Here is a 12,056-nt window from a genome sequence, read left to right on the forward strand (position 1 = left end):
GTCTAATTGTCCGCCTCTCCAGTGGGCTTTTCGCCCAATAGGGCTTCCTCCTGATAGGTCTCAACTCTACTGAGAAATCAAGATGACATATGTTTGTTTACTGGTACAAGCCTCAGAGGGAGCTACGCCTTTTAAAATGTGACTAACTTATGCCTGAAAGGAATAATTGTTTCTATTTTATTTGCCTTGATGGAAGTGTTTTTCCAATTGCTTCAGGCAGATCATCAGAGTAAACAGGGAAGCGTAGGACTTGTCGAAAAAACATGTTAGGGCGACACCTTGGCTCCCGAGGAATAGGCAGAAAGTCTGATTGAAAACGTAGAGGGTTTTTGCTTCTCTTGTTTTTAAGTCAGACTTTTAAAGTAGAAGCTGCCTTTAATGTGCTGGTTTGCAGAACAGAAAATCTGATTTTCAGTGTGATAACACATTCTTTGACATTAACCAGTACAGTTGGATTTTTAATGCCACTTTCATCTTCAAAGCCCTTCACCAACACGGTGGATTAATTATTCATTTTTTGGTTGTGTGTTAAAAAGACAAATCTTCAAAGCCATCATCCTTTCTCCTCCGAACTGGGGCTCTCCACCTTTCAAATGTTGCTTTCTTACCCCCAAGGGAGAAAATAAATTACATCTTTTTTTTTAAGACAAAAAGAATACAATAGAAATATACTCTTTACACTATGGAAAGCTGATGTCCTTACATCCTGGGTGGGATCAGAGAGGTCGGGAAGCAGTGCTTAAGCTGTGTTTACAGTAAGCACTGTGAGAAATAACTCTGGCTAAAAGTGTTTGTTACTGCTCAGTCTTTTGATGTGCTCTTAAAAAGTAGCACAAATACATCACGGCCCCGTGTTCAACATAATAATATGCAGACTCTTATATTTGTTGCTAAAGTATATTTCTTTTCTGTTCTCTTCAAATAACGTCTACTTGGGTTTTTTTAAGTTTTGGTTTTGGATTAGAAAACCCTCAAGCCTTCCCTGGGGTCCTCCTTAACTTGACACATTTTATAACCACAAGGGAGCAGTCTTCCCTTTGATGAGGTCTTCTCTCCACCTCTCCAGAAATGAAAGAGCAAGTGTAAGTTTGCAAACAGCCTAAAAGCTCTTCCCATTAGCCCTGGACGCCGGAAACCACAAAGGGCAGTCAAGTCTTGATTTTCAAGGAGAAAGCCTCTGGTAAACTTTCGCTCAGCAGCCAGGAAAACTGTTGGTTCGTGGGAGGAGCTCTTCTGAAACCTTGACGATTCCTATGTTCATGAAGACACAGAGCGGTGGATTACAGTAATTGAAAAGCTTTGGTGGTTTTGTAAGATTACTCTACGTTTGGTGTGCGCTCACATTTCCAGGCTAGGGGACCGAGTAGAGGAACCCCTTTTGTTATCTTTTGAAATAAGATCAGAAGGGAAGACCGGGTTTGAAGTGTGGATTGGGGGTGGTGGTCTCCTAAATCTTTGCCTATCACCTCCGCCTGGATCATTATAAAAAGATCGAGGAGTACAATGAACTTAGGGAATCATGCAACGTTTCCGTGAAGCCTGTTCTGGAACCTAGCTTCCGGATCCAGAAACTTCTCCAGACGCAGACCAGCTGTGCTAGGCAGTGTGAATGGACCAGCACCTCCGCTTTGAAGATTTATTTTCAGTCTTCTGCTGAGAGATTCACCTCTGGGGTGATTGGTTAGCTTTTCGGCGGATGATGGAGAAACGTAAACAGGTCGGACTGCCGACCCTGCCGTACCACCTGCTCCCGGGCCCCATGGGCGTGCCTGGGTCCCTGCCCCGCCTTCCCTTGCGGGACCCCTTCAGGGTCTCCTTGCGTCTGGACGCCGCGTGCTGGGAGCGGGAGCGGGGCGGCTGCGCCCCGCGGCGGCCGTACTTGCCCCTGCCGCTGGACGGCGCCTTCGAGCCCGCTTTCCTCCGCAAGCGCAACGAACGCGAGCGACAGCGGGTGCGCTGCGTGAACGAGGGCTACGCGCGCCTCCGAGCTCACCTGCCCCGCGAGCTGGCGGACAAGCGCCTCAGCAAAGTGGAGACGCTCCGCGCCGCCATCCGTTACATCAAGCACCTCCAGGAGCTGCTGGAGCGCCACGCGCGGGGTCAGGAGAGCGCGGCCGGCGCCGGCCCCTCGCTCAGGGCTGAATGCAACAGCGACGGCGAGTCCAAGGCCTCGTCGGCGCCTTCGCCCAGCAGCGAGCCCGAGGAGGGGGCCTGTTAGCGAGCGCTGGGCCGGCCCGGACCCCTCCCGCTGCGCCGCGCGCTTTTGGAGTCTGCTCTAAGGTTCCCTCCGGAGGTGGTTTGCATTTGCAATCTGGTTTTTTTTTTCCTCCAGAACTAAATCTTAGGAAAAAGAAATGAGTGCTTTAGGGGGAAAAATTTTTTTTGACATTCTAGTTGTTTCCACCCCCTCCACCCCCCCTGTTGGTTATGTGCCTGCAACTGAAAGATGCTTATGAAACTCTTCCTGTACTTCTCAAAGACAAACTGTACCAGACTCTGAACTCCTCAAAGGGCGAAAACAACGAGGATTTGCCACAGTCAGCGGGGTGGGTAAATTAGGGACGTAAATACTGAAACAAATCCAACCTTAACCAAAGAAGAACTTTCCAAAACTAGCTAACTAACTAAATAACAGCCCTTAAGATGAGCGGAAGGTTTTTCCTGCATTCCTTCATTTGGGAATTGATGAAAAATGTAATTGACACCGTGCTTTGGAGGAAGGTGGCCCTAAGCTGACACTTGGGAACACGTTTGCCAGAGCGCGCGGCCAAGCCAGCCTGTGCTGTTGACTAAGAGTGTGGATGGCGGTGCTAGAAAGGACATTCCATATTGGAAACATCCTGTTTTATCAAGAGTGGTCGTGTGGGAGCTTCATAGCATCTAGCAGATAGTAACGTGTCAGTGGCAATGATCTTTTAGAAAGAGAACTCAGATTTGTATGAAAACTTACTTTTCCTCTCAGGTGTCTTGTGCGTCGTGTTTTCATTTTCCTTCTCTTTGTACCTCTCACCTCCACCCCCTTGTTCTCACTCCATCTAACTTTCGGTTAAAGTGACACTGTGGCCTTAAAAAAAAAAAGGAAATGCTTAGATGGTTGAATGGGAGGGATTGAGGTTGGGACATTCTCATACTTTTATCACCTTGAGGGCTTCCAGCTATACTGAAATTGTCTAGTGACTCTGGAAGTCTTTTAAAAATATTTAATTCTGGTCTTTTTTTTTCCCCTGAGAAACAATTATAAATTCAGTAGGTAAGTCAAATGCTTGTTGACATATGAAGATAAGCTTCCTATCTCTAAAGTTTTCTTAATATGCTGACTGTCCCTTTCCCTGGAGACAGCTTTGCTCTGGGGGTGAGGGGGCTTGGGGGTGCCGGGAAGAGGACAAAGAGAGAAAACTAACAGTGCTGAGCCCTTTCCAGGTATTATTTCATTAAGTCCCACACTGAGGTAGGTTTTATTACTCCCTTTCTTCAGATGTGTGAACAGAGGGAAGCAAATAAACAATAAACATCTTTTATGTGCCAGAAATTTTGTTGTGTGGTTTTCACATTTTGTCTTGTTTATTCTCATAAATCTGTGAAGTGGGTATTATACATATTTGTAGTTAAAAAGAAAAAAAAAAAAAAAAGGCTGGGAGAGGTTACATGTCTTGCCCAGGTTAGTGTTGCTAGAATTAGGTGAGCTGAGATCAAGTCCTAAGTCTGCCTGACCCTGAAGCCCAGGCTTGCTTTCTGCCTGACCGTGCTCTCCCTTGCCCTGTCATTTGCTAGCTAGGTGACCAGCAAATGCTTCTTAACCTCTCTGCAACTCAAGTTCCTCCTCCTCGTTCCACTACTTCACAGAAGCATAGGTTACAGACCTTGGTCATCTGCAAGCTACAATCCAATGATTAAGTTAGTAGTGTTAGTGTTATTGTTTGGAGAAAGTACTATTTATTAGCTCTATGGAGAGTAAGCCTGGTTAAAAATGATGTCTAGATGGAGTGAGTGTGATTTCTTCAGTGTTCAGAAGGGTGGAGTAAACTACACTTTATTAGGGTTCTGTCTTCTATTGTAAGGTTCTAGGGGACATGACTGGTGGAATGCTGAATCCATGTTGAAATGTATTACTACTAATATTTATGACGATGAATTATTATGGGATTCTATTGTTTCTGAATGCTCAGATAAATGCTGTGCAATGATTTACTACCAAACTACTTTTTCTTTAGAAGCAGGCAGAGCTTTGTGGTTTGAATGAGCAAGATGGAACAGCTATTTTCTCTTACCCATTACTTAATTACATTCTGACAAACTCCTATAATGTATCCATTTCTTCTCCAGGCTGGTTCTTATTCCAGTGCCGGTTTCAGTGAAGCAAGTATAAGTAAGATATATTTGCTAATTAGGGGGAAAAAGAAAAGAAAAAAAAGGGAAAGCACTCATGTTACCTCCTGGCTGTGTTGGAGAAGAGGCTAATTAATCAAGTTGTTAATTGAAGAACCTTGAGAGACTTTTTTAGGGGTATTCGTTGGACAGTAATAACACTCTTTATTCCTTTTTTCTGCCCCAGCTAATGGGTGAGAACCTTGACATTCTCTTTTCTAAAGTAGGAATAATAATAAAAGAGTACATTTTGTTTAATCTATACAGGTTATGTGGTTGCTTTTAATGCAGGAAAAAAGAAATAAAGATTTCATTTACTTCTTCAAAATATGTGTATAAAATGTGTGAATAGGGCTTCCCTGGTGGCGCAGTGGTTGAGAGTCTGCCTGCCGATGCAGGGGACATGGGTTCATGACCCGGTCCGGGAGGATCCCACATGCCGCGGAGCCTGCGCGTCCGGAGCCTGTGCTCTGCAACAGGAGAGGCCACAACAGTGAGAGGCCCGCGTACCACAAAAAAAAAAAAAAAAAAAAAAAATGTGAATAAGTATAATATACTTGGCTGACATGAGTGGTTTATAAAGAGAAGGACAAAGGCAGTTTTAAAAGAGAACTTTTTTTCTGGATAAAATTTCTTGAGAGACTTCTAATGAGGCTTTTGTTTAAAGTCCTATTGAAAAAAGTTTTTTTAATTAAAACAAAATAAGTCCTATTGAGAATAAAGCAATGATTTTGAGAAACCTTTTGGAAAAAAAATAATAAAATCCTATCTCAATCATGTAACTTTTTTTAGAGAAAACAAAAATCAGGCAGTTTTTCTGGATCTTTCCTAATGGCTTACAGGAGGAGCACCAATCCAGGAATGAGACCTTTTAAAATGTTCAGTCTTCCCTTTTTCTGTGACTGAACACTTAATTAACCATAGAACAATTTGACTCTTGGGAGCTCCCTGGCTGTCCAGTGGTTAGGACTCCATGCTTTCACTGCCGAGGGCTTGGGTTTATTCAGGGAACTAGGATCCCTCAGGCTGTGTAGAATCAATGGAGTGGAGAGGACTTTTATGGAAATGATGCACTCATGAAAGGAGAAACATTGCAAGTCCTTCAAGATCTTCCCTATTTCTTTGGACACTCAGCCCAGACATATCCGTTGATTACATTGTATTACTTTCAGAATATTCATAACACTGATTAATAACTGTGACACCTTACCCCCATCCCTTGGGTGCAAAGAAGGAGGGGCTGTAGAGGGGTGTGGGAGAGTGTGCCCTGGGGCTTGGCCTTTCACTGATCTGGTGACCTTGGGTGAGTCCCTAACTTCAGTGATCTCAGTTCCCTATGCTAGGGCACGTGAAGATTGGACTGCATGATCTTTCAGGCCTTCCAGCTAGAACATGCCATTCTTCTGACATGTGCAAAGTCCTAGACTAGGGGAAACAAATGGCGGTAAGACATGCCCACTTCCTGCCACACAGTGCAGTAGCTCTATGCTTCTGTATCGTCTTCTCCCTCTAGAAAGATCCAGTCCCAGAGCTGCAGTTTACACTTTGAGTCTAGTTGCTGTTATGATGCTTAATTTTAAAAAACACAAACTTCATAATCTTTTGGAGTGCACTTTGAAGAATCTTACAATCTGGAGGAAAAATGAACCCATTTCACCTCAATATGAGGTAAAAAGGTGTAAGTGTTACAACTGGGGTCCAAAATGAAAAATGCTATGAGGATACAGAGAAAAGAGGGACTTGTTCTAACTTCAAGTGAGCAGAGGACTCGGAGGGAAGGCTTTGGGGGATACAGCATTGGGCAGGTGAAAATGGAATGAGAACTACAGGCAGAGCATCCAAGGGGAACAATTACAGGCAGAGCATCTAGCGGGGGATCGACTGGATTCCTACCTAGAAGCAAGGAACTGTGTTTGGAGAATAGAAGCCGAGTAATAGGAGATTAGAAATGATGGCTGAGACTAGGTTCTAGGAGGCATTGAAAGCCCGGCTAAAATAACTTGAACTTTATTTTTAAGACAATGGGGAACTATTGAAAAAAATGGGGTTTTTTTGGCTTGCAGAGAGGGTGAACTGTTCCTCGCTGTGGCTGAGGATCACTCTGGTGGCAGGAAGCAGCAGACTGATGGGGTATTGCAATAATGAAGGAAGAGGAAGTGAGGGCTTAAATGAAGGCAGTGGTGGTGGGGATGGGAAGGAAGGGATGGATGGATGAGGAGGTGATGTGGGAGTAGCACTAATAGGTCTTGGCTACTCAGAGGATGGGGCTGGGGATAAAGAAGAGGAAGAAGTTAGAGACAACTCTAGTGAGTTCCCACTAACTGAAGTTGGGAATGCAGAAAGAGAAGCAGATTGAAAAGGTACCTCTCTTGATTTGGAGATGCTGGGTTTAAAATATTAATAGGTTACTCCTGCCCACAAGCAGTTGGAAATGCTGACAATGTGGTCAGGAGGGAAGTTAAGGACAGCTGTAGATTGAGAGGCATAAACATACAGGCAGCAGTAGGAGTAGATGAGATCTCCCAGGGAGAGAAGAAAGCCGGGCAGGCCTACACTGAAGGAGCGGCAGAAGTAAAAATGTCTTTGAAGAGGACTGAGAAGTTGGAAGGAGAACCAGGCTGGTGTGAGATCATGGCAATTAAATGAAGATGTCATTTTGTAAGAAGGAGGCAGTGGACAGCATCAAGTGAGTCAGAGGTGTCAGGGAGTTTTTTTTTTTTTTTTTTTTTTTTTTTTTTTTTTTTGCATTACGTGGGCTTCTCACTGCTGTGGCCTCTCCCGTCGCGGAGCACAGGCTCCGGACGCGCAGGCCCAGCAGCCATGGCTCACGGGCCCAGCCGCTCCGCGGCATGCGGGATCCCCCCAGACCGGGGCACGAACCCGCGTCCCCTGCATCGGCAGGCGGACCCTCAACCACTGCGCCACCAGGGAAGCCCTGTCAGGGAGTTTAAGTGTGAGAGGGATGCATTGGATTTAGCCATTGAAAGATCACTAGAGGGACTTCCCTGGTGGCTCAGTGGTTAAGAATTCGCCTGCCAACGCAGGAGACACAGGTTCAAGCCCTGGTCTGGGAAGATGCTACCTGCCGTGGAGCAAATAAGCCCATGAGCCACGACTACTGAGCCTGCACTCTAGAGCCTGAGAGCCACAACTACTGAGCCCACATGCCAAAGAGCCCGTGCTCCACAACAACAGAAGCCACTGCAATGAGAAGCCCACGCACCGCAATGAAAGTAACCCCCGCTCGCCGCAACTAGAGAAAGCCCGCGCACAGCAACAAAGAGCCGACACAGCCAAAAATAAATAAATAAATAAATTAATTAATTAAAAAATTCTTCTCACGTAGAATAGCATTTACAGAACAACTGGTATAAAGTAACTGCAGTGGATCAAGCGCTGATGAGAAAGAAGAAAACAATACCTTATTTTCTTCCCTTTGTGGAATTATTTCTGGAGACAAGAAGAAGAATAAAATAACCTAGGAAAAAGGAACAAAGTTTGGAGGCGAGTAGAACTGAGATGCCCTTCAGTTATCTAGATCTGAAGAGATGGGGTCTGCTCCTTTGGCCTAGCCGTTTTGTGATTTTTGGGTAACATAACTTTAACTCAGGACACCTGAATTTAACTCTCATCCTCCTGACTCCAGGTGCTATAAGCCTTAATTGAATTTGAGAGCAAAGTCCCATCAGACTGGGGAAGGCGTTTCATAGGATGAGTCAGCGTTACTCAGCTATAGCCAACCATGGTTTCAGATGGTGCATTTCAAAAGCTTTCTGAGCTGTTTCTGCTCAGAAACCTCTGAAGGTTTTTTTTAACGCTTCCAAAGTTATCATTGTCTTCTCCCAAAATGGATAACAATCCCACTTGTCGCCCTGGGAATGAGACTTTTGATGGAAATGTGGCTCAGCGGACTCCTTCTCTGCAGAATGATCACTTCTCCACCCTTCTCTTTCAGCCATCACCAGCCCTTTTATCTCCATGTGAGGCGGACAGGCTGTTGGAAGAGGGCAGAGGGCCTGAAATTGCTTTACATTTTCTTTATTGGTCCATGAAACCATAGAACCATTCCCAGCTCTTTGATTATCATCGCTGAGTTGTGTATGCATTTTACACACAGGCTCTCTGGGTGGTGAGATTGGTCTTTAATCCTTTCGTAGCTATTTAGCTGTGTCCTTTGCTGAAAACCTGTCAGCGGCCTTTTCATGTTGGGTTACTCACTGTCATTAACCACAGCCAAAATGAAACTGCAGTTGTGGCAGAAGGAAGTGCGTCCAGACGATGAAACTCTCCAAACTGGTTTTTGCCTGCAGAGCAAGCCTTGAGGGGGCCACTGCTGAAGACATTTCTCATTTCCCTGACAGTGGAAACATCTCTGAAGAAGGAATCCTATCTCAGAGTCACGGGACTAGAAAGGGCCTTGGGAAATGACCTGATTCAACCCCAGGGGTTTTAGTGAAATGAAGGATTAAACCATGCAGGGCAGAAGCATATCTGTTCTCTCTTAAAAGACCTCTAATGACAGAAATTCTCCACCAGTTGACATTTCCTGAGGGCCTACCAGACAGAAGGCTAGCCCTTCTATGTATTATTCTCATCTGATCTTCACAACCATCCTACAAGGTATGTATATCACTTCCATTTTAAAGATGAGGAAGTGAAGCTTAGAGAGGTTAAGTAGCATATCATACAGATCAGTGGTAGTACACTGTCTCTGGTTGGTCTTCATCCATCCATCCATCCATCCATCCATTCATCAATCAGTAAATATTTACTGGTTGCCTACATGGAGCTTAATTTTAGGAGAGGAAGAAAATCAGTAAACAAGCATAAATATGCTTCAGGTGGTGATAATGGCCAAGAAAAATAAAGCAAGGATTTTTGTACTTCAATTACTTTTCACTCTAATTTTCAATCAACATCTCTTCTCCTTCTACTGTTCTAAAGCAGCCCTGTGCAGATTCAAATGACTAGACAACTTTCAATCAGACCAGCATATCTGAAGACTGACATTAAGTTCCCCTGTAAACTCTTCTTGTTTGAGACCCATGGTTACCACACTCAGCTCAATATCCATGTAAAAAAATGAGGGACAAATGGAATAAAGTGGGGTCCTACTTGATAAGGGGATCCCCATCAATCCCCTTTCACATTCACAGCAACCAAACTTGATTCAGAACATTAGAACACTTCCTGATGTAATTTCGGTTTGACATCTGCAGGTAAGCCAAGTGTTCCCCACAGAGGCCCATGACACTAGCTGCACCTTGACGGAGTAGAAAGGACCTGTATTCCAGTCCTGACTTCAGCACTTATTGGTTATGTTTCCTTGGGCAAGTGACATGACCGCTCTGAACCTACTTTTCTCATCTGTAAAATTAAGGATAGTAAGTCCTATTCCATCTCACAGGGTTGTGGTAAAGGTGAAATGAGGCTACATAAGTAAAATATCTCTCTAAAAAGTGCTATTATCACTATTAACCCATACACAAATCAATTCTCCAATGGAAGTTAGGGATTGCTTTGCAGAGAAATACAACTACTCTATCCAATTTGAGGAAAATTCTATTCAGCATAAAGTCAGTTGGTATTGATTAAATTCTCAAGTATGAGGATGGAAATAGAAACATACTAGGTTTTCTAATGTTGTGTAAGAAGTCACTCTAAAATTTACAACAGCAATTTGTTTCTCACAGTTGAGACTGTGAGATTAACTGGGTGGTTCATCTGCTGGCCTCCCTTGGGGAGAAGAGAGAGGAAGATTCTTTTATAAAGGAGAGGGGAAAGTTGGGAGGGGCTGTTATAAACAAAGAATCCTCTGGAGGAAACTGGGAGTTCCAAGTATAGTAGCTTTTCATTAGCTGAGCCATGACTGTCTCTCATTGGCTGGGCTGTCACTGGGCTGGGAGAAATTGTGCCTTCCTCCTGCTGGGTAGTAAAGTAGTAACCTTCTTGCTGTTGGGGTCTGCAACTGATGGCAAGTGGTGGGCGTGAGAGCTCCCTCTTCTGGCCTCCTGACTCCATTTTAAATGAGGTTTCTGTTTTCTTATTTTTTTTTTTAACATCTTTATTGGAGTATAATTGCTTTCCAATGTTGTGTTAGTTTCTGCTGTATAACAAAGTGAATTACCTATACGTATACATATATCCCCTCCCTCTTACGTCTCCCTCCCACCCCTCTAGGTGGTCACAAAGCACCGAGCTGATCTCTCTGTGCTATGCGGCTGCTTCCCACCAGCTATCTGTTTTACATTTGGTAGTGTATATATGTCCATGCCACTCTCTCACTTTGTCCCAGCTTACCCTTCCCCCTCCCCGTGTCCTCAAGCCCATTCTCTACGTCTGCGTCTTTATTCCTCTCCTGCCCCTAGGTTCTTCAGAACTTTTTTTTTTTAGATTCCATATATATGTGTTAGCATAAGGCATTTTTTTTTCTCTTTCTGACTTACTTCACTCTGTATGACAGACTCTAGGTCCATCCACCTCACTACAAATAATGCAAATTCGTTTCTTTTTATGGCTGAGTAATATTCCATTGTGTATATGTGCTACATCTTCTTTATCCATTCATCTGTAAGTGGACACTTGGGTTGCTTCCATGTCCTGGCTATTGTAAATAGTGCTGCAATGAACATTGTGGTACATGCTTCTTTTTGAATTATGGTTTTCTCAGGGTATATGCTCAGTAATGGGATTGCCGGGTCATATGGTAGTTCTATTTTTAGTTTTTTAAGGAAACTGCATACTGTTCTCCATAGTAGCTGTATCAATTTACATTCCCACCAACAGTGCAAGAGGGTTCCCTTTTCTCCACACCGTCTCCAGCATTTATTGTTTGTAGATTTTTTGATGATGGCCATTCTGAACGGTGTCAGGTGATGCTTCATTGTAGTTTTTTGTTGTTGTTTAATTTTATTTTTATTTATTTATTGGTTGCACTGGGTCTTCATTGCCCCACATGGGCTTTCTCTAGTTGGATTGAGTGGGGGCTACTCTTTGTTGTGTTGTGTGGGCTTCTCATTGCAGTGGTTTCTCTTGTTGCAGAGCTCAGGCTTTAGGCATGTGGGCTTCAGTAGTTGTGGCACATGGGCTCAGTAGTTGCGGCTCGCAGGCTCTAGAACGCAGGCTCAGTAGTTGTGGTGCATGGGCCCAGCCGCTCCATGGCACATGGGATCTTCGCAGACCAGGGCTCAAACCCCTGGTTCGAGGGGTGGATTTCTTAACCACTGCACCACCAGGGAAGTCCCTCTGGAGGGTTTTTATCGTAAGTGTGTGTTGAATTTTGTCGAAAGCTTTTTCTGCATCTATTGAGAATATCATATGGTTTTTATCCTTCAATTTGTTAATATGTTGTTTCACATTGATAGATTTGTGTACCAAATCTATCACCACCAGGGAAGTCCCTCTGGAGGGTTTTTATCATAAATGGGTGTTGAATTTTGTCGAAAGCTTTTTCTGCATCTATTGAGAATATCATATGGTTTTTATCCTTCAATTTGTTAATATGTTGTTTCACATTGATAGATTTGTGTATATTGAAGAATCCTTGCATTCCTGGAATAAACCCCACTTGATCATGATGTATGATCCTTTCAATGTGCTGTTGGATTCTGTTTGCTAGTATTTTGTTGAGGATTTTTGCATCTATATTCATCAGTGATATTGGCCTATAGTTTTCTTTTTTTGTGACATCT

At 43.9% G+C, this 12,056-nt stretch overlaps 1 protein-coding gene across 1 annotated transcript; it reads left to right on the top strand.

Moving 5' to 3' along the window:
- Positions 1-1,696: 1,696 nt before the first annotated feature.
- On the top strand, positions 1,697-2,218 carry ASCL4 (achaete-scute family bHLH transcription factor 4; the record flags this gene model as incomplete). The annotated part of the gene is made up of 1 exon (XM_079714208.1): positions 1,697-2,218. The coding sequence occupies one exon, from the start codon at positions 1,697-1,699 to the stop codon at positions 2,216-2,218; it is 522 nt and encodes a 173-aa protein (XP_079570334.1).
- Between the last annotated feature and the right edge of the window lie 9,838 nt (positions 2,219-12,056).

The sequence above is a fragment of the Hyperoodon ampullatus genome (genome assembly GCF_949752795.1).
Source record: "Hyperoodon ampullatus genome assembly, chromosome: 11".
NCBI lineage: Eukaryota > Metazoa > Chordata > Mammalia > Artiodactyla > Ziphiidae > Hyperoodon > Hyperoodon ampullatus.